General features: G+C 42.3%; 1 protein-coding gene and 1 pseudogene across 1 annotated transcript; one reads left to right on the top strand and one right to left on the bottom strand.

Moving 5' to 3' along the window:
* Positions 1–1079: 1079 nt before the first annotated feature.
* Sply (Sphingosine-1-phosphate lyase) lies at positions 1080–20335 on the top strand. Its single transcript, XM_034974301.2, has 11 exons — positions 1080–1287; positions 2215–2352; positions 4340–4555; positions 4986–5194; positions 6401–6634; positions 7818–8027; positions 10872–10992; positions 15362–15479; positions 16361–16507; positions 17050–17170; positions 18312–20335. The coding sequence occupies exons 2-11, from the start codon at positions 2217–2219 to the stop codon at positions 18426–18428; spliced, it is 1629 nt and encodes a 542-aa protein (XP_034830192.1). The 5' UTR covers positions 1080–1287; positions 2215–2216; the 3' UTR covers positions 18429–20335.
* LOC117987169 (very low-density lipoprotein receptor pseudogene) lies at positions 19866–23459 on the bottom strand (annotated as a pseudogene).
* Between the last annotated feature and the right edge of the window lie 204 nt (positions 23460–23663).

Below are 23663 nucleotides of genomic sequence, written 5' to 3'. Positions count from 1 at the left end.
TCAGTGTGTTTTGTTAACTTCTTTGTGGAATTTTCATTGGACAAAATAAGCGCAAAAAGATATTAATAAGTCACAGACTAAAAAATATCTAAGCAATTTTAATTAAACACACAACAGACTAGCCGATTGAGAGCAGATTCGACTACAATTTGTTGTCAGAAGAGCAGATCATTGTATTAATATTATATAACCTGTGGGTCTCAGGTTTGACAACTGAGGAGTTTTCTGACAGCAATTTCTTTTGATGTGGTTTTTAGGGTTCCGTACCGAACGGGTGCCAAAGGGACCCTATTACCATCTACGGATTACTGGTCTGTGCCCTATTACTACTAAGCCTCCCCTGTAGAGCTATCCGTTCCGTCTGTTCGTCCATCTGTCTGTCGGCGAGCTGTATCTCACGAACCGGAAATTTCCACAGAATGTGTATTTCTAACGTGACTAACTATAACAATAAGCAATAAGAATTTCAAAATGGAAATCTATTTAAATCACACTATTATTTTTGCGGCGAAAGTTTTTTTGTTGTATTATAAAGGCGAAAGCTAAGTAATTAAGACGTACCTATGTATATAATATGTTTGTTACTCTTTCGCACAAAGACCACTGGTTAGATTTGACTGAAATTCGGAATGGAGGCAGTTAGACACAGTACTTTTTACATATGCAGTTAGACTATCTATATCATAATATTACACATAGGTTATTTTTTATCCCTGGAAAATTAAAGAGTTCCCATGGGATTTTAAACACAACATATCTACGCGAACGAAATCGTGGGCATCCGCTAGTAAGTATATACATTTTATGAAAGGAAAAGCTGACTGACTGATCTATCAACGCACAGCACGCACAGCTCAAACTACTGGACGGATCGGGCTGTTTGGCATGCAGATAGTTATTATGACGTAGACATCCGCTAAAAAGGATTGAATAAAAAATATAATTATTTATTTGTTTATGTGTAGTCCACACGGATGAAGTCGCAGCCATACGCTAGTACCTATTATATATTATATAATTATAATATATAATTATACGGAACTCTTTGTGTGCAAGTCCGACTCGCGCTTACTATTAATTATTAAGTTGTGTTCTTTCAGTGAGCTATCATTGTTTATTCTTATTTTTCGTCAGTGAAGTGTGATGTTATTCCAATTAATTATTAATGTTATCTTTTGTAAAACGTGATTATCAGGATTAATGATAAAGTTTTACTGATCGGTTGGTGAACAGCAGCCGATTGTTTCTTGAAATAGCTAATTTGAATACAGGCACAGGTTATCACAGGTATAATTTTTAAGAATGAATAATTATTCATGTTTCGTTGTATTAGATTTAATTTACTGTACCTTCTTACTTTAAAAATAGGATAGGTATTTAGAATTCAAAAGCCTTTTGAATGATACAACAAATAAAAGTAAAAAATCTACTACAAAGAGTACAAAGAGTCTGGATAACTGAAAATTGTTCAATGTTTTCTACATTGAAGTAAATAGGTACTTAATTATTAATACAAGTAATGGTCCTAATCTAAGTTTTGTACACACTTATTTAAAATTAAACTTAAAAAAGGGAGAGATCTATGAATATTTTTACTTGTCTATTAGACTCAATGATAAACATAGTGTACCTATGTGATTTAGTTAACATCAGTTTACATACATTGTATAGGTATTAGGTAGGTACATATAAGAATTTTATAGAACAATATAATTATTTCTGATAACATTGTTACACATGTGTTATCTCAATAGAGATGTACATTTAAGATTATCTACATTAATATGTTGAAGCATAGAAGTTATAAGGAGAGTATAGGATAGGACAGGGTCCTTATCCCATGCTATGTAGGATTGGCACAATGCTTTTGTCAACACATTATTCACCCCTTTTACACACATAATATTATCCTCTTTCACACAATCCATCCACCTTTTCTTTGGTCTTCCTCTCCTCTTTTTTCCTTCCACATGCATATTTTAACTATCAACATTTACATTTATAAATGACTACAGTATGCGGCCGAAAGTAATGTACATCAACCTTTAGAAGGAGATAGCAGATTTGTAGAGCGTTGCCTCTGTCATTGAGACCGACAAAACGTCATATAGGTATGACAGAGACAACTCTATACAAATCCAAAATGTCATTCTAAAGGCAGATGTACATTACTTTCTGTGGCATACTGTAACATAGGTTTTAATTCTTTTGCAGCTATGAGTGAGCGGCCTCAGCCCCTGAAGGCTGTAAACAGATTGTTTGAAGGGAAGGAGCCATGGCAGATAGTGACTATGACCGCATCATCAGTGCTGGCAATAATTTGGGCACACAGCTTGTATAATGCTAGAGAGGGTAAGTACATATTAAGTTCCTACCCGATATACAACTAGGTATAATATGTGTCAGGTTGAGATAGCAATCGGGGCCGGAACACCCTGCACAGCCCCTGCGCTAACCCGGCGCAGATAAGCGCGGGTGACATGCGGGTGTGTGGGGTGTCCCCCAGCCTCATGGTCTGTTATCTCAATCTTTTGTGGACTGAACCTAGGTACCAAATTATGATCAATCCATCGCCGGCTCACTACAGAGTTTCTTCTCTCAGAGTGACAAAGGTTTTGGCTATAGTGTACCACGCTGGCCATGTGCAGATTGGTAGACTTCACACACCTTTGAGAACATTATGGAGAACTCTCAGGCATGCAGGTTATATACCAACATAATCTTAATAATGAAAAAAAAACCGGCCAAGTGTGAGTCAGGCTCGCGCAATGAGCCTGTAGGTTTCTTGAGAGACGGACATACAGACGGACAGCCAACAAAGTGATCCTATAAGGGTTCCGTTTTTTTCTTTTGAGGTACGGAACCCTAAAAAGAAAAAAAATACAACATAATCAAGTCATACCTATACACTTTTAGCATGGATAACAATTGCTCATTATACTTAAATTATCTTAATTATATTATTCGCAAATTTTTCCTCATAAAATCTCACTGTATTTGAGGAATGTATCATCTGTTGGAAGTTGGAACAGTTTAGTAGTATGATAATGTGATAACAATGACTTGCATTTCAGCACCCATTAGTATTTGTTGCTTGTAATTTGATACAGTGTCAATTTGTACCATGACTGGGCATTGTTGAGTTTATATATGAGTAGACATTGTAGAGAGTCATACGGGTGTAACCAGAACGCTGGCAAAAACGAAGACAGGTGATAAATACTGATGATCTTCTAAATATATAAAACGAAAGGGTGACTGACTGACTGATCTATCAACGCACAGCTCAAACTACTGGACGGATCAGGCTGAAATTTGGCATGCAGATAGCTATCATGGCATCTGCTAAGAAAGATTTTTTGAAAATTCAACTCCTAAAGGGGTGAAAAAGGGGTTTGAAATGTATGTAGTCCATGTGGACAAATAAGCTAGTTACTGATACGATACCACAAAAGAAAACCCGAAAAAAAATATAAAAAAATCCTATACTTATGTAAAAGTTTACGTAAGTATAGGATTAGTAAGTTTAGCAAATAAAACATCTGATTGACGCTAGAGGTCAACGAACGTCGCGTAAGTAGGCCACTCGGAGTCAATGCTGCGTAGGCGGCGCATTGACCCGAGTTTTGCACGCTATACCTACATTGCGAGTTTGAAAAATACTAAATCACTAAAACCACAATATGAGGCAAATGGTTATTGGTATTGGATTGTGTTTAGGTAAGTAGTTAAACAATAACGCGAAGTTTTGCTAGCGTTCTGGTTACACCCGGTATATAGAGTGTCGTAATACAATGTTCAGTGAACGTTTTTCCTTATGTTGTAGAGTAACAAATTGCCTCTATATCTAGGCCCTTTATTATGATAAGAAATAAGATAATAGAAAAATATCAATTTTGTAGTTAGGTACATACATAATCAAAGTGTGTTTGTTGTGAAGACAATGATGATGTAACGGATCGACTTGATTTTTGCAAGGGTATGGTATGTTCCATAGTCACGAGGTATGGCAGCTCTAAATTTAATTTTAAACTGTCAAACTGTGTCTGTCCTTTTCATAATACATTAGTAAGAAGAGGATGCGATTACTCTAAAATTTAGGTGTGCTCAGATTCAGTACCAATAATAGCGGGTATCACTTTGTAGTATAGCTACCGCGCATACTATGTATACCTTAGCCAATTGTAGCTTTTAGTACTATTAGTCTCAGAGCTATGTCACGGATGGACGTATAGATAGGCACATACCAAATTATACTTTGTTCGTTTTGAGGATACTTTGGAATGCTGACCCAATGGTAACAATTTACGTCCTAGTAACACTCTTTCTATATCCGCAGGTGTGTCAATGAGGTTGAGAAAGGAATTCTTCAGATGGCTCCGGCAGGTCCCCTTCGTGAGAAGAAAGATAGAAGAAAAGATGTCGGAAATAAAGAAAGGCTTCAAGAAGGACGTCGCGAAGCGTCTAGCTGGCGTGACGGTCTACAGGCAACTGCCGGAAGATGGGTTCTCAGCTGAGCAAGTGGCCGAGGAGGTCAGACAACACCTTGTTTTGGGTGAGATAGCATGCTTTAAGAGGTATCGAAACGGTCAAGCGGCTTGAGGTCAAGCACGTAGATTTGTTGATGTAGATTGATACGTGCGAAGCGATTTGCTTCCTCGTTTCTAATCCGAACCGCTATGATATGGAACGCTCTTCCAGCATCAGTTTTCCCCTCCACTTTTAATATAGGTACCTTCAAGTAAAGATTGAATGGGCATCCATCTTAGGACTTATTTTCTTTTGTTAAGAGATTATTAGCCAAGTTTGTCATGCTGACTAATATTCCCCTTTCCTCTCCCATTAAGCGTAAAGCTTATGCTAGGTGTAGGTACGACAATAGTGCAATGGGGTTTGAACCGGCGACCTTTCGGTTTTCAGTCCGCTCCTTTAAAAAAAGCCCCCAAGACAAAGAAGATGAACATTCCTAACTGTTTTTGCCGCAGGTGCTTACGACTGGAAAGGCGGCAACGTCTCCGGCGCAGTGTACCACGTCAACGAAGACATCAGCAACGTGGCGTGCGAAGCCTACGCCCTCACCGCCTACACCAACCCGCTACATGCGGACGTCTTCCCCGGCATCAACAAAATGGAGGCCGAGATCGTTCGCATGACCGTCAACTTGTTCAACGGGGATGAAGAGTGCTGTGGCACAGTAAGTATCTCTTCGCTCAATATGCTGTACTGTGGCCCTACTGCGGTTGTTTGACTGCTACAATGTCACGATCGCAATCATCTCTGATTGGTTAAGGCTCGCTCACTATTGGCCACAATGCATTGTTGCAACAAGAATCGCACAAATTCAGCCAATCAGAACAATTGAGATTGTAATAATGATCGATGCAGGTTTTAGACAATCGCCCTACAGGTACTCAAACCCAGTGTACCAGGTCAACTAAGACACCAGTAACCAGAACACTAGCAAAAACTTAGCGTTATTGTTATACTACCTAAACACAATCCAATACCAATAACCATTTGCCTCATATTGTAGTTTTAGTGATTTAGTATTTTTCAAACCCGCAATGTATAGCTTGCAGAACTCAGGTCAGTGCCCCGCCTATGACGCGGCATTCACTCCGAGTGGCCTACTTACGCAACGTTCGTTGACCTCTAGCGTCAGTCAGATGTTTTATTTGCAATATATCGTAAAGTTTTACAAAATTATTTTTTCGCGTTTTTTTGTGGTATCATATCAGTAATCATCAGTACTACACCTGTCTTCGTTTTTGCCAGCGTTCTGGTTACACCCTGTCTATAACTATTTATTTTTTAGGGTTCCGTAGTAAACAAGGAACCCTTATAGTTTCGCCGTCCGTCCGTCCTCGGTTAATCTCAGAGACTATTAGTGCTAGAAATCTGTAATTTGGCATGGGTATAAATATTAATCACGCCGACAAAGTGGTGAAATAAAATTGTGATAATTTTTTTTTAAGGTAGCTCCCCTACATGTAAATTGGGGATGAATTTTTTGTTCTCGTCTACCCCATAGTGTGGGGTATGGTTGAATAGGTCTTTTGAAAATACTGTAAGTGTGGGAACATCATTTTTCGATTTCTAGATCCGTTTGTAAAATATGGTGTTTTAAAGTGCTAATTTTTATTAGAGTCAAGTGTCTCCCCTCCCCTCTATCAGCCAAATGGTAGTATATAGGAACGTGAAAAAATTCACAGCAGGAGTATATATATTCAATTTTAAAGGAAAACTATCATGGCTAAGTAGGGTTCACAGGTTAAGGAGTTATATCTGTTTTTCGAGGATTGTAACTACGGAACCCTACCCTGCGCGTGGCCCGCCACGCACTTGGCTGGTTATAGTGGTTGTTTTTTTAAAATGTCTCAATAAAATTTCTTTTATGCAGGTAACCACAGGAGGTACAGAGTCCATAATGATGGCATGCAAAGCATTCAGAGACCTGGCATACAGTAAAGGCATAACCAATCCTCAGATGGTGTTGCCTTCGACCGCACACACGGCCTTCGACAAGGCAGCCCAGTATCTAGGCATTGGCATAGTAACTGTGCCCGTATCATCGGACACTTATACAGTTGATTTGGACGCTGTTCAGAAAGCTATCGGAAGAAGGACATGTATGGTGAGTATTTGTCTCTTTACTATTATAATCACTACTAAATCCCATGCGAACTTTTTCCGACTCCGTTAGGCGATTACTTCGGCTAGAACACATTCAATGTATTTTGCATAGCAAGCGACACATTACGCGACCGAAAGTTGGGCGCGTGTACAAGAAGCCCTATATAATAATTAATAGCCAATCCGTACCCTTATATAAATGCGAAAGTGTGTTTGTTTGTTGGTTTGTCCTTCAATCACGTCGCAACGGTGCAACGCATTGACGTGATTTTTTGAATGGGTATAGATAAAGACCTGGAGAGTGACATAGGCTACTTTTTGTCCCGGCAAATCAAAGAGTTCCCACGGGATTTTTAAAAAATCTTATTCCACGCGTACGAAGTCGTGGGTGTCAGCTAGTGTTGTAATAAAATCCATCTTTCTGGGCAATTCAACACGTCGCAACCGCACACCACAAAGTGACGACATCGGCTGACGACGACGCTACGTACCGCAGTACGTAATTTTTCGTCGCGTGCTTTACGTGACGAAAAATTACTTACGTAATAAACTAAACGCCCGCCGCCGCACTATGGTCCGAAACAGCCATTTTCGTGTCATAAATCTGTAACTTGCGGGTTTTTAAAGATATTTACGCGATTTTTTTTACATTATCTTGAGTATATGTACTTTCAAATAATATCAACTTCATAGGTATAATTTCTATTTTAAATAGTAGTCGACAGAGATTTTATTTATATTTGATATTATAGATTAGCCTCTTGGCTACAATCTGACGTATAACACATGTACCTCCACATACTTTTGATAAAAGCATTTATGGAACGGAAATGGCTGTTTCGGACCATAGATCAATAGCTCAACCGGTAAAGGAGTGGACTGAAAACCGAAAGGTCGACGATTCAAACCCTGCCCGTTGCACTATTGTCGTACCTACTCCTAGCACAAGCCTGACGCTTAGTTGGAGAGGAAAGGGGAATATTAGTCATTTAACATGGCTAATATTCTTTAAAAAAAAAAAAAAAAGTGCGCCGCCCCGTCCGACTGTTCCACGCGTTTGGTGTGTCACGCCAACCGAATACTGCGACCGTTCAGATAGTTCAGTCGCTAAAGTATCGGCGCCGTACGTTCAGCAGGTTTGTAAATTAAATCCTTCAAGAATATAACTATAGAGCATCTTCCAGATAGTGGGGTCGGCGCCCAACTTCCCTTACGGCACGATGGACGACATAAAGGCGCTGTCAGACATCGCAGTCGAGTACGACGTGCCATTGCACGTGGACGCGTGTCTCGGGGGCTTCATAGCCGCGTTCATGCCGCGCGCAGGACACGACGTGCCTCTGTTCGACTTCCGGCTGCCCGGCGTCGCGAGCATATCCGCTGATACACACAAGGTAAGGACAGATTGTTTGTCTCTTTCCTTCACATTGAGTAAGCAAGGAAGAGAATTACACCCGTATTCACAATCACTACTATGAGGTCTCACAGTGCGATTGAACACACAGTGTGTGGTTCCACCAATCAGATTATTGTGTCAGGTCAATTTTCGATAATCTGATTGGTGGAATCCACACTATGCGTTCGAGCACACTGTGCGACTAATAATAATACCAAAATGTAATGAGTAATGATTGTGAATACGGATGTTATTGTCTTCTCTTATTAGTCGATAACTTGATTCCTAAATTTTTTTAAAACTTTGTTTAAGACTGTTCAGAGTATAGCCATTACAAAACGCGCGCTTTACGAATTTTAGGCTATGTATGTTCTGTAACCGTAGCGAGTGTTCGGAGCGTGCGTTTTGAGTAGACTTCAAGTTGTCAACGCACTTCAACCAATGATATTAGAAGAAAAGAGGTAGATACGTTATACGCGGACCGCAAGTGGCACGTTAAAACTAAGCTAATTAGCAAACCTGAGCTCAGTCGCCCGCTGTCGTCGCGCTATCGAAGACGTCGTTAATAGTAATGTGTATTATGTTTTCGTGACCCAAAACAACCGAAAATGCCGTCGTGTGTGATGAGATTCTGCACAAACTACACAAGCAAGGTTTCCAAAAGTCAAGGAATCACATTTCATTCGTAAGTAAAACTATTTCTTTTATTTAATTCGTATTTTTCACTTATTTAACAATAACAAACTCATGTACGTTCGTGTAAAATGCAACTCATTGCAATTTGTACCTTATGTCACATGCCATAAGTACGTATCAAGTTATCGTTGTACGTATTTTAAAGTTTCCGATCAAAGAATATAAAATAAACAGATAGGCCTCTTCTGAGTATTGACAATTCAAATAGTGTGCATATTTCCTGTTTTAGGGAAGGATAAATTAACTATGGTCTAACATCTTTTTACGGTCCACTGCTGGGTCTCTTCATACAATGAGGGAATTTTGGCTAAGGCCTACCAAGATGGCCAAGTGCGGATTGGTGGGAACAACTTTGAGATTATAGTGGTGAACTCTCAGCCATGCAGAACGCATGTTTCCTCACGACGTTATCTTTCACCGCTAAGCAAGTGACATTCAGTTTCTACAAACGCGCATAGCTCTGAAAAGTCAGAGGTGCGTGCCCGGGATTCTTTCCGCCGTCCCCTTTCCGAGAGGCAGAAGTCTTACCAATGGGCTATCACTGCTGCATAAATTATGAAAATTAATTACAAGTTTAATTTGTTTGTAGCGTTACGAGGTAGTATTTATATACGTATATTGTATAAGTAAATAAGTATTTTTTTCTAGATTTCCATTAAATGAGCTATGGCGTATTCGATGGGTGGATATTGTGCGTAAGCAAAGAAGAGAAAGCAGCTGGCAGCCAACCAGTGCAAGTTAAATATGTTCAATCCATTTTGTTGTTGTTATAGGATCACTTTGTTGTCAGTCTGTCTGTCTGTCTTTCTGTCCGTCCGTTCGCCGTGTCTGTCAAGAAACCTATAGGGTACTTCCCGTTGACCTAGAGTGATGAAATTTGGTAGGTAGGTAGGTCTTATAGCACAAGTACAGAAATAAATCTGAAAAAGGCAAATTTGTGCTTACATCATTAAAAAAAATGTGTTTCAATTTTCAAAATAAGATAACTATATCAAGTGGGGTAATGAAAGGGCTTTACCTGTACATCCTAAAACAGATTTTTATGTATAATAGTTTTTGATTTATCGTGCAAATGTTGGAAAAAATACCCGAGTACGGAACCCTCAGTGCGCGAGTCTGACTCGCACTTGGCTGGTTTTTTAATTTCTTTGCACCTGTCTAGTTCAAAAATCCTAGATTGTGTAGAATGTATATGTATGTGTATGTAGATTGTGTAATAATAAATATTTTCAAAAATAAAAAATATTTTCATTTCACATTTTATTCCTATACCTACCTTGCCGCGGCTTCGTCCGCGTGAAATTTAGTAATTTTATTTCGACTTCTTTTCCATGTATGGGAGAGCCCCCTTTATTTAATTTAATTTAATTTTTATTATTTTTGTTATAGTGGCAATAGAAAATAATACATTCTGTGAAAATTTCAACTGTCTAACTATTACGGCTTACGAGATACAGCCCGCTGACAGATGGACGGACAGACGGCGGAGGCTTAGTAATAGGGTCCCGTTGGCACCCCTTGGGCACGGAACCCTAAAAACGACCGGACCGCGGAAAAAAGCTAGTTCGTAATATATTAAAAACCACAGTTCAAGGTTTTTATTTTACTATACAACTACAGTGTAGGCATAAATCGGCATTAGCCGAAATGACTTTACTGTTTTTTTTTTCTTTGGAGTTTCTAGTTTACCGTCTCGTCCCGTCTCTTTTACGCTCGCATTATTAGGCATATATCCGTCCTTCTTCCACTCTTCTGTGCAGGACGAGGTAGTGCAAAATATAACCGTCTCTTTTTCGTGCGTAACTGAAGCTGAGGTTATTAGTTCACCGTCCTTTACTCTCTGTTGTGTGACGTTAAAATACTATCTATGCGTTTATGTGTGTTGAATCTTTCGGCGCTGACGCAGCGTGCCATTTGTAAACATCGAATTTGATTTAAGTAACCTATCTACCTCTTTTTCTTCTAATATCATTGACTTCAACGCGCTCTTTGATATAGTCATCATATATATCATAGTTAAGCGCGCGCTTTCATCGCGTTGAGACTGTTTTTGCAATTATGGTCATTTTGAAACAGTTAACACGCACTCGTCAAGTGCGATTCATCCGATCGTGTCCTAAAACTAACGTATTATATTAACTTTCAGTACGGTTACGCGCCGAAAGGCACCTCAGTCATAGTGTACCGCAAGCCACAGTACCGCCACTGTCAGTACACTGTCAGCACCGAGTGGCCGGGCGGCGTGTACGGCTCGCCCACTGTCAACGGTATAGTATACAATATTGGCAGTATGTTACGCGCCGAAAGGCACCTCAGTCATAGTGTACCGCAAGCCGCAGTACCGCCACTGTCAGTACACTGTCAGCACCGAGTGGCCGGGCGGCGTGTACGGTTCGCCCACTGTCAACGGTATAGTATACAATATTGGCAGTATGTTACGCGCCGAAAGGCACCTCAGTCATAGTGTACCGCAAGCCGCAGTACCGCCACTGTCAGTACACTGTCAGCACCGAGTGGCCGGGCGGCGTGTACGGCTCGCCCACTGTCAACGGTATAGTATACAATATTGGCAGTATGTTACGCGCCGAAAGGCACCTCAGTCATAGTGTACCGCAAGCCACAGTACCGCCACTGTCAGTACACTGTCAGCACCGAGTGGCCGGGCGGCGTGTACGGTTCGCCCACTGTCAACGGTATAGTATACAATATTGGCAGTATGTTACGCGCCGAAAGGCACCTCAGTCATAGTGTACCGCAAGCCACAGTACCGCCACTGTCAGTACACTGTCAGCACCGAGTGGCCGGGCGGCGTGTACGGCTCGCCCACTGTCAACGGTATAGTATACAATATTGGCAGTATGTTACGCGCCGAAAGGCACCTCAGTCATAGTGTACCGCAAGCCGCAGTACCGCCACTGTCAGTACACTGTCAGCACCGAGTGGCCGGGCGGCGTGTACGGCTCGCCCACTGTCAACGGTATAGTATACAATATTGGCAGTATGTTACGCGCCGAAAGGCACCTCAGTCATAGTGTACCGCAAGCCACAGTACCGCCACTGTCAGTACACTGTCAGCACCGAGTGGCCGGGCGGCGTGTACGGCTCGCCCACTGTCAACGGTATAGTATACAATATTGGCAGTATGTTACGCGCCGAAAGGCACCTCAGTCATAGTGTATCGCAAGCCACAGTACCGCCACTGTCAGTACACTGTCAGCACCGAGTGGCCGGGCGGCGTGTACGGCTCGCCCACTGTCAACGGTATAGTATACAATATTGGCAGTATGTTACGCGCCGAAAGGCACCTCAGTCATAGTGTACCGCAAGCCACAGTACCGCCACTGTCAGTACACTGTCAGCACCGAGTGGCCGGGCGGCGTGTACGGCTCGCCCACTGTCAACGGTATAGTATACAATATTGGCAGTATGTTACGCGCCGAAAGGCACCTCAGTCATAGTGTACCGCAAGCCACAGTACCGCCACTGTCAGTACACTGTCAGCACCGAGTGGCCGGGCGGCGTGTACGGCTCGCCCACTGTCAACGGTATAGTATACAATATTGGCAGTATGTTACGCGCCTAAAGGCACCTCAGTCATAGTGTACCGCAAGCCACAGTACCGCCACTGTCAGTACACTGTCAGCACCGAGTGGCCGGGCGGCGTGTACGGCTCGCCCACTGTCAACGGTATAGTATACAATATTGGCAGTATGTTACGCGCCGAAAGGCACCTCAGTCATAGTGTACCGCAAGCCACAGTACCGCCACTGTCAGTACACTGTCAGCACCGAGTGGCCGGGCGGCGTGTACGGCTCGCCCACTGTCAACGGTATAGTATACAATATTGGCAGTATGTTACGCGCCGAAAGGCACCTCAGTCATAGTGTACCGCAAGCCACAGTACCGCCACTGTCAGTACACTGTCAGCACAGAGTGGCCGGGCGGCGTGTACGGCTCGCCCACTGTCAACGGTATAGTATACAATATTGGCAGTATGTTACGCGCCTAAAGGCACCTCAGTCATAGTGTACCGCAAGCCACAGTACCGCCACTGTCAGTACACTGTCAGCACCGAGTGGCCGGGCGGCGTGTACGGCTCGCCCACTGTCAACGGTATAGTATACAATATTGGCAGTATGTTACGCGCCGAAAGGCACCTCAGTCATAGTGTACCGCAAGCCACAGTACCGCCACTGTCAGTACACTGTCAGCACCGAGTGGCCGGGCGGCGTGTACGGCTCGCCCACTGTCAACGGTATAGTATACAATATTGGCAGTATGTTACGCGCCGAAAGGCACCTCAGTCATAGTGTACCGCAAGCCACAGTACCGCCACTGTCAGTACACTGTCAGCACCGAGTGGCCGGGCGGCGTGTACGGTTCGCCCACTGTCAACGGTATAGTATACAATATTGGCAGTATGTTACGCGCCGAAAGGCACCTCAGTCATAGTGTATCGCAAGCCACAGTACCGCCACTGTCAGTACACTGTCAGCACCGAGTGGCCGGGCGGCGTGTACGGCTCGCCCACTGTCAACGGTATAGTATACAATATTGGCAGTATGTTACGCGCCGAAAGGCACCTCAGTCATAGTGTACCGCAAGCCGCAGTACCGCCACTGTCAGTACACTGTCAGCACCGAGTGGCCGGGCGGCGTGTACGGCTCGCCCACTGTCAACGGTATAGTATACAATATTGGCAGTATGTTACGCGCCGAAAGGCACCTCAGTCATAGTGTACCGCAAGCCGCAGTACCGCCACTGTCAGTACACTGTCAGCACCGAGTGGCCGGGCGGCGTGTACGGCTCGCCCACTGTCAACGGTATAGTATACAATATTGGCAGTATGTTACGCGCCGAAAGGCACCTCAGTCATAGTGTACCGCAAGCCACAGTACCGCCACTGTCAGTACACTGTCAGCACCGAGTGGCCGGGCGGCGTGTACGGTTCGCCCACTGTCAACGGTATAGTATACAATATTGGCAGTATGTTACGCGCCGAAAGGCACCTCAGTCATAGTGTACCGCAAGCCACAGTACCGCCACTGTCAGTACACTGTCAGCACCGAGTGGCCGGGCGGCGTGTACGGCTCGCCCACTGTCAACGGTATAGTATACAATATTGGCAGTATGTTACGCGCCGAAAGGCACCTCAGTCATAGTGTACCGCAAGCCACAGTACCGCCACTGTCAGTACACTGTCAGCACCGAGTGGCCGGGCGGCGTGTACGGTTCGCCCACTGTCAACGGTATAGTATACAATATTGGCAGTATGTTACGCGCCGAAAGGCACCTCAGTCATAGTGTATCGCAAGCCACAGTACCGCCACTGTCAGTACACTGTCAGCACCGAGTGGCCGGGCGGCGTGTACGGCTCGCCCACTGTCAACGGTATAGTATACAATATTGGCAGTATGTTACGCGCCGAAAGGCACCTCAGTCATAGTGTACCGCAAGCCGCAGTACCGCCACTGTCAGTACACTGTCAGCACCGAGTGGCCGGGCGGCGTGTACGGCTCGGCCTTCTGTTCATGAAGATGATGATGATCAACCGAATAAGTCAGGATTACAACCTATTAGATTAACCGAGCCTTCGTGGGCGCACTAACAATATTCTCGCACTACGAGAGACGACACAAACTACCCTCAACAATAACTATAGCAACCCTCATTTATGAGTCATGACAACAACGTCTCCTCTGAATTGACAACCCTAACTAATCCTACCTAAACCGGCTCCTCCATCCCCATACTGGTCCAAGACCAACCAGCTAACCTAGCACACCACTACTAGTACTATAACCACAACCAACAGAAACCACATTAGGTTACAACAACAATTATAACAACCTTCAGTATGACACACTTAGTGTCTACTGAGAAGTGCCACTGGCAGGAGGCAGACCAATAATGAATCGTGACACACTGCGCGTACGAATTTATAGTCTCACAACGACGGTGGGGACGATGACGCGATGTTTAATGAGCAAACTATTTATAAATAAACGACGGCGCTGCCGACATATACAATATTCGCAGTATGTTAACGCGCCGAAAGGCACCTCAGTCATCTTCTTCTATATATAAAAAAGGAGAAGGTGACTGACTGACTGACTGACTGACTGACTGACTGACTGACTGACTGATCTATCAACGCACAGCTCAAACTACTGGACGGATCGGGCTGAAATTTGGCATGCAGATAGCTATTATGACGTAGGCATCCGCTAAGAAAGGGTTTTTGAAAATTCAACTTCTAAGGGGGTTAAATAGGGGTTTGAAATTTTGTAGTCCACGCGGACGAAGTCGCGAGCATAAGCTAGTCTAAATATATAAAAGGAAAAGGTGACTGACTGACTGACTGACTGACTGACTGACTGACTGATCTATCAACGCACAGCTCAAACTACTGGACGGATCGGGCTGAAATTTGGCATGCAGGTAGCTATTATAACGTAGGCATCCGCTAAGAAAGGATTTTTGAAAATTCAACCCCTAAGGGGGTGAAATAGGGGTTTGAAATTTGTGTAGTCCACGCGAACGAAGTCGCGGGCATAAGCTAGTATTGAATATGACCATAATGATTATAGTTTTTATTGTGAAACAAATAAAATAAATGAATGGTTTAACATGCAGGCAGTCGCGCAGGCGGGCTGATCGCGGCGTGCTGGGCCACTCTGATGTTCGTGGGCCACTCGCGCTACGTGGCGATGGCGGACGAGGTCATCAGCACCGCCAGATACATCGAGGCTGGGTGAGTCTCTGTAGCAGTACACCGTACGCCACCGTACGCCACCCTCACCACCTGGTTGCCTGGTGCACTACGACCGCCCGTTGTGTCAGATAATTTTTTCCACGCACATGCAAACTGTGGAACCAACTCCCTTCGGCGACGTTGTTCCCACTAGGTTTCAATATCTATGGGATTATTCAAGGGGCGGATATACAAATTTCTGAAAGGCTGGCATCGCATTGGCAATACATGGGCCAATAAAAATTGTAATTTTTTTTACAAAACAAAAAAATTTACTTTAATGCCTAACCGTGTTTGTACACAAAAATTTAGAACATTTAAAATTTTGACATTTATTTTTAATCCTTTGCAGGTTGTCTACGAAAAATTATTTTAATATCACTGAATGCAGCAGCAATGTAGAACCATCCAATGTCAAATGATCTTGGTGGCTATCATTCAGTGTTACACCCTGAGTTAGGCAATCACCACAGGTCTGGTTTGGTCTGGCTCCTCTTACCAAACGATTGTAAATTTTAACTTTATATTATTTTAAGCTGTGATAGCCTAGTGGTTAGGACGTCCGCCTTCTAATCGGAGGTCGGGGGTTCGATCCCGGGCACGCACCTCTAACTTTTCTCAGCTATGTGCGTTTTAAGTAATTAAATATCACTTGCTTTAACGGTGAAGGAAAACATCGTGAGGAAACCTGCATGCCTGAGAGTTCTCCATAATTTTCTCAAAGGTGTGTGAAGTCTACCAATCCGCACATGGCCAGCGTGGTAGACTGTTGCCGAAACCCTTCTCACTCTGAGAGGAGACCCGTGCTCTGTAGTGAGCTGGCGATGGGTTGATCATGATGATGATGATTATTTTATACCCGTGTTTATTATATTGCATAGGCTCCGCAAGATCGAAGGCCTGTTCATCTTCGGCAAGCCCGCGACCACGGTGGTGGCGTTTGGCTCCAGGCGCTTCGACATCTTCAAGCTGGCGGACGAGCTGCACAAGAAGGGCTGGAGCCTCAACACGCTGCAGTTCCCTTCGGGGTAAGCGAAACCCTCGTCTGCGTCTCGGGTCATTCATATTTGTGATACACACTAGATAGGTTGCCAAAAAATATTTTTTGAGCAGGCGAAGTGATGTCTTTTTGTTACAAAACAGAATAAAACATAGTCTGTCTGTCTGTCAAGAAACCTACAGGGTACTTCCTGTTGACCTGAATGGTTCTGAAAAATCTGAAAACCGTGAATTTGTGGTTACATCACACAAAAAAATTTAATTTGTGGTCATAAACTAATAATTAGTATTTTCAATTTTCGAAGTAAGAAAACTATATCAAGTGGGGTATCATATGAGAGGGCTTCACCTGTGCATTCTAAAACTGATTTTTATTTATTTTTACGCATTACAGTTTTTTAATTATCGTGCGAAATGTCGAAAAAATACGACTGTAGTACGGAACTCTCGTTGCGCGAGCCTGACTCGCACTTGGCCGGTTCTTGTTAGATGTTTAACGCAGGAGCCCCCGTTTTTAGTTTAATGATCATTTTTTGATATGCTAAAGTACGCTTTATTTTGTTTGTCATAGGATTCACATCGCGGTAACGCACGCACACACACGGTCCGGGCTCGCGGATCGCTTTATAGCAGACGTGCAGGCTGCGACGAAGATTTGTCTCAAGGAAGGCTCCGAACCTATACAGGGAAAGGCAAGTTTAAAAAAAATAGTTTTCATCCTTCCTTCCATCCCGTCCTTCCGTTCATTCGTTCGTACGTTCATTCATTATATAAATGATTGTGTTTTTTTTTTTTTTTTTTAATGTATATTAAGTAATTGTTAGTTAGCTGTTAATAAATTAATGTGTTACGTGTAGGTACCTATCAACTGTGGACGGCACTGGTGCACGGAAAAACTTATTTAAAGTTTATGAATGCACCAAATTTATTGTAAACTGTAAATATTCTTCTTTAATAAAATAAATAAATACAAATACAAATTCCTTCGTTCGTTCGTTCTTTCGTTCGTCTGTCCGTCCATGTATGTCATGAACCGTAATATGCAGAGAGTTGAAATTTTTACAGAATGTGTATTAGCGGATGCCTAAGCTACGGCATAATAGCCATGCCATAATATGCCATACTGCATGCCAAATTTCAGCCCGATCCGTTCAGTAGTTTGACCTTTGCGTTGATAGATCAGTCAGTCAGCCAGTCAGTCACCTTTTCCTTTTATGTATTTAGATTTTTTTTTTTCTACCATAAAGCACCATTATAAAATGGCAGCTTTATTACTACTACCATCTAGCCTATGGGCTAATAAGTAATATTATTCTAGCTTAAACTTCTACTTATGATTAATTTTTAAATCTAATTTACAGTCCAATAACTGTCCTTAGTTTATTCTAACACGTACTTACAGTTCACTATGTTCTTGTGACCTAGAAAAATAAAGTAGCACAAGCACTATTACACAAACGCTGCACTTATGTACTTTTTAACACTAATTCGAACGGCTTGGTTCTTTTGAGCCTCCTTTTGATATCCATGTTATCTAGAAGCTCCACAGCCTCCAAATTAACATGATGGCGAAGTCGATGTTGGTGAGCTTCTGCGTACTTTTGGATGATTTTGTTTACGAACTCTATCTTAAGGTCCCTGTGGAGATCGTGATTTCTTACATACCCTGGGTGCATTTGTGATTTCCATGAGTACTTTGTTCTGGAATCTCTGTATTACTTGAACATTGGTCGGTTTAGTACACCCCCAGAGTTGTATACCATACGTCCATACAGGCATCAGAACTTGCTTTTATAGTGTATGTATTTAGATAAACAATTTTTTTTCATTTAGATGGCGATCTACGGCGTCGCGCAGAGCATACCCGACCGCAGCCTGGTCTCCGACATCACGAAACTCTTTATAGATTCCATGTACTATCTGCCCAAACCGGAGGACAACGAAGAATAGATCTAGCTCTTAAAATATAATTAGTTAGGTAAATAATACGTATTCTATGGGTTGTGTCGAAATAGTGACGAGTTTTCCTTACGGCGATTACGAGTCTTCCGTCTTCCGAGTTCTATCCGTCATCCGTGAGAATACCAGCGATTATTATCTACGACATATGTCATCATAAGCTTCTATACAAAACAAAAAGGAACGTATTTTCACGGTCTCGGATCGGATGAGCGTGTAACCGCCGTTAGGCTGAAAAATATGGACCTCCTAAAGGTCGTTTCCATAATAGGGTATTTTACTCTTTTTTGAAAAGTCTCTTAATTTGATTCTAAAGTGATAACCAAAAAATTTACAAAATTTTTATTTGATCGATGAGTGCAATAAAAATGCATTTAAATTTTACATTTCAAACTTCACCTTTAAAATAAGGACTAAAATCGTACTTTTCACTTGAAATTTGAAAAAACATGGAGGAGTTAAATTTTATGCGTTATAAGGGTATTTGACAGGTTTTTAAAAACCATTCACGTTACTTACTGATGTCTAAAAACTATAGAAAATGTATATTTTCTATTCCATTACATATTATAAATGCAAGAAAAAACGGGAACAAAAATATTATTTAAATATCCCGCGAAAACGCTTTCCTGACAATATGGCGCCTCATATGTCATCGTGACGTCACCTGTGGCCCTACCGCGGTTGTTTGACAGCTACAATGTCACGATCGCAATCATCTCTGATTGGTTAATGCTCGCTCACTATTGGCCACAGTGCATTGTTGCTCATTGTTGCAACAAGAATCGCACAAATTCAGCCAATCAGAATAATTGAGATTGTAATAGTGATTGATGCAGGTTTTAGACAATCGCCCCGCCATCTCGTAAACTTTGGTTGAGTACTGTTGAGGCTACGAACTTACAAGCAGTTGACGTCATCAACCACTCGGCCAATCACAGTCGTTTACGATCACGTGACTAAAGTAGACAAAAAATCATTTTCTTTGCCGAATTTCTCTTAAAATATCTCGTATTTTCTTAACTGACTTAATAGTTGGTTTCCAAAATTCATATTCAATGCGGATACGATCCTATATTTTACATGCTGTCAAATACCTTATTCTGCTGCACCCAGATGCATATTCTGCTGCACTTAGATGCATATTCTGCTGCACCCAGATGCATATTCTGCTGCACCCAGATGCACAGTGGGTAGGTATAGCTCCTTATAAAATATTTGGGGGCTTTTCTTTACAAAAGAAATAGATTAAAAGTCTATAAAACTTTGATATTTTTAATAGTTATTTAGTAAATACATGTTTATATTTTAAAGGAATGTTTATATTTATAAGAGTATAATACTGTTTTATAAAGCTTTAATTTTATTACATTTATTATTTAGTTAGTATGTACAATGTACATATTGTTATGTAAAATTATGTATATATTTTGATCCGTTTGAACGCATTTTTAACAATTGCCTTTATTAACACTTCGTATGATATGTTTGTAATAATTGTAAACTCCATGCCAAAGTAAACCTTCAATTGTAGATGGTAATCGGGGATGGTGCGGGGGGACGCCCCGCACGCCCGCACTGGGTTAGCGCTGGGGCTGTGCGGGGCGTTCCCGTCCCGATTTCCATCTCGAATCATCTGTCGCGTATTGTAATTATATATTTTTTTATTAAACGCCAATTTAAAAAATGTGTTTTTAGTAGAATTTAAAAAAATGGGCTGTTTTAAAATAAAGTTTTGTAACTGATTATATTTATTATATACAAATGCTTTTATTTTTGTATCGCAGTTTTTAATCACAATATTATGTTAGATAATCTTATATTAGAATCGCCAAGCGTTTTTATTAATATGGGTTTGTAACATGTATACCTTATTTAATAAATGTGTTTAAGTTTAACAGTTCTTTTCTTTATTTAGATACTTGTATAGTTATCTAGCTTATGCTCGCGACTTCATCCGCGTGGACTACACAAATTTTAAACCCCTATTTTACCCCTTTAGGGGTTGAATTATTAAAAATACTTAGCGGATGTCTACATCATAATTCATAATAGCTATCTGCATGCTAAAATTTCAGCCAGTAGTTTGAGCTGTGCGTTGATAGTTCAGCCAGTCAGCTTTTCCTTTTTTTTATATAGAAGAACACTAGCTGATTTACCCCGATTTCGCTCGGGTGGAATTTAGGGAATGGGCGTGGGGGTAGAATTTCCAAAAATCCTGAAACGTAATTTTTTCATTTGTGACCGTAAACTCAAATACCAATTTTCATGGAAATAACTTGAAAAATTATGGACTTTAATACAAACTTCGCCCCTGTTTAACCCCCTTAGGGGTGGAATGGAATTCCAAAAATCCTTTCTTAGTGAGTGCCTACGTTATAAAAGGAACCTATCTACTCTCAAAATTTCATGTTTCTAACGCCACAGTATTTGAGATGTCCGGAATTGTCTTATTATTAGTTCCGCTGTCGACGTCGCCGGCACTACTTGAGATGTCCGGATTTGTCTTATTTGTAGTTCCGCAGTCGACGTCGTCGGCACTACTTGAGATGTCCGGATTTGTCTTATTTGTAGTTCCGCAGTCGACGTCGTCGGCACTACTTGAGATGTCCAAATTTTCCTTGTATGTTTTCCCGCCATCTTCTGCGCACGTTTGGTTGTCGGGCATGAGTTGTAATCCGTTGGGGCAGGAACAGGAAACCTTTGGCGAGTTAGGACCTACCTGGGGCGCGGGCAAGCACCAATGTGAACAGTGGACGTTGACGCAGTGGTTGACACCTTCGGGTTGTCGATAAGGATGGTACACTTGAAGCCCATGAATGTCGCGAAGCGTTTGTGTGACTGCATGGACTTTATTCCCATTAAACTTGTTGGCGCGATATACAGCATTACTATCCCAATCAACCCAATAAACCCAGTCCTCAAACGTGGTAATTGATAAAGGCTTCCTAAATAAAATGGATATAGAGTAGAAGATAACACGTCGTTCTGTCCCGTCGTAGTTGCACGATGAGATTGTGTGCAATCTTGTATCCACCCAGTAGAGTCGTTCGCGCACAAAGTCTAGCGTGATACCAAGAGGCCACAATAGGTCGTCGGAAACTATGATTTGTCGATGGGAACCATCCATACCGGCGCGCTCAATCTTTGGTTCCATACCAAAGTCAGTCCAGTACATCCATCCATCAAGTGGATTCAAAGCGATAGCAAGTGGCTCATAAAGATCTCGAATTAGAGTCTTCCTCATATTGCCGTGAAGGTCGGACAGTTCGATGTGTTTTTTGCCAGCATCCGTCCAGTACAGGCGATTGTAGATCCAGTCTACTGCCAGTCCACGTATAGTTGCCTGCTTGTCACTCATCACGACAGACCGTTGGCTCCCTTTATCGATTGGTGCCTTATAAATTTTGTTTTCTACTATGTCACTCCAAAAGAGCATGCCTGTTTTGTAGTCATAATCGAGCGCAAAAGTGAATCGAGTGCCGTTTACTACTGCCACCATTTCGTGATGGTTGAGGTCGATCTTTCTGATATCATTCCCTCTAGCTAATAGTAGCGAGGGACGGCCTTCAATCGCCTTGCAGCGAGTTCTATCGCCCGGAGTCAATGCGTAGCCAGAATGGCACAGGCACTTGAACGTGCCATTTTCATTTATACATATTTGGGAACACGTTTCAGGATTTAAACATTCGTCAATGTCTTCGCAAGATCTGTTATTGATGAGTTTGTATCCCTTTTCACAATCACAATAGTACCCAAGAGGCGTATTAACGCATTTGTGCTCACAACCGCCATTGTTTTGGGCACACTCGTCTACATCACATCGGTCGGTAGGCTCGTCTTCTAAGTTTAGGCAGTCTGGGATCTTATCACACACTTTAGACAATGGTATACACATTCCATTACCGCAATCAAATTCTGTCTTGTCACATAAACGTCTCTTACAGTTAACTTCGTCGCTGCCATCCGGACAATCTTTATCTCCATTACAGTGCAATGCTTCTGGGACACAACTTAAATCGTTGCACTGGAAATAGCTCTGATGGCACATGTTTCTATAGCAAAGCTCAAGGGCTTCGTCCGCACCGTCGGGACAGTGGCGGTAACCATCGCACACAAATGACCTGTATAAGCATGTTTTGCGATCCGTGCACTCGAATTTGCCATCAATGCACGGTGATGTGTTATTCCGTACGGACGAGCATTCCAATTCATCACTTCCATCGGGGCAGTCGAGAACTCCGTCGCATCTCGACCGTTCTGATATACAATAACGGCCGTCCTCGCATGTGAATCCGCCAAACTCGCATGTTTGGAGTGGACAGTTTACTTCGTCGCTACCGTCACCACAATCATCATCCCTGTCGCAGACAAAGCTTAGCTGTATACACTTGCTATTGCCGCACGTAAACTGGTCAAACCGACATGTTTTATTGCATATTTTTTCATCTTCGCCATTAGAGCAATCTGTGTTGTGGTCGCACACCCAAAAGAGCGGTATGCATTCAGCTATTTTGTTTCCACATTGAAATTCACCAGGACCGCAAGACTTCGTTTGGCAAATCCCGGATTCTTCGTCAGATCCGTCGAGACAGTCCTGCTCGTTATCGCAACGCCAGGTCTCCGGTATGCACTGACCACATTCACATCTAAATTCAGAAGTTGTGCACTCGCGAAGTGTTCTGCATGCCTCAATGTTTTCATCGGAGTTGTTGCCGCAATCGTCCTCTCCCTCACACACCCGTTCCTTCAACAAAATACACTTCCCGTTCGTACATTGGTATGAAATCAACGGATGCTTCTCGAAAACAGCATATCCAGTGGCATATGAACTGGGTGTGCCACTAGTTTGCGTACACAGCACACAAAGAAGTAAGTACCACCACATATTGATGCAAAATTTGGAGGTTGCTTTCTAGCCCATCGACAGCCTTTCAAAACGAACGTAATTTAATTATTTTTCCTTACTAACTTTCGTTTACTGACTCTGTCGCAAAATATTGCGACACGATAATAATTTAACCCAGAACTCCTTACTATATACATAAATTTGTCGTTTCAGTCCGAACTAAATCTGTACTCTCACTGTCGAAGTAATGTTATTTATATGCTTATTAATATAGATAGGTATATATGCATGCATGTATCGTATTGACCAGATGAATTATGAAGTCATAGGTTAAGCCAGTGAAGGACAACGCATGGAAATATTCCATCGTGCACCAA

Source organism: Maniola hyperantus, chromosome 12 (genome assembly GCF_902806685.2).
Source record: "Maniola hyperantus chromosome 12, iAphHyp1.2, whole genome shotgun sequence".
NCBI lineage: Eukaryota > Metazoa > Arthropoda > Insecta > Lepidoptera > Nymphalidae > Maniola > Maniola hyperantus.
Note: the sequence above shows the minus strand (reverse complement) of the source record. Positions and strands in the feature narration are given on the sequence as shown.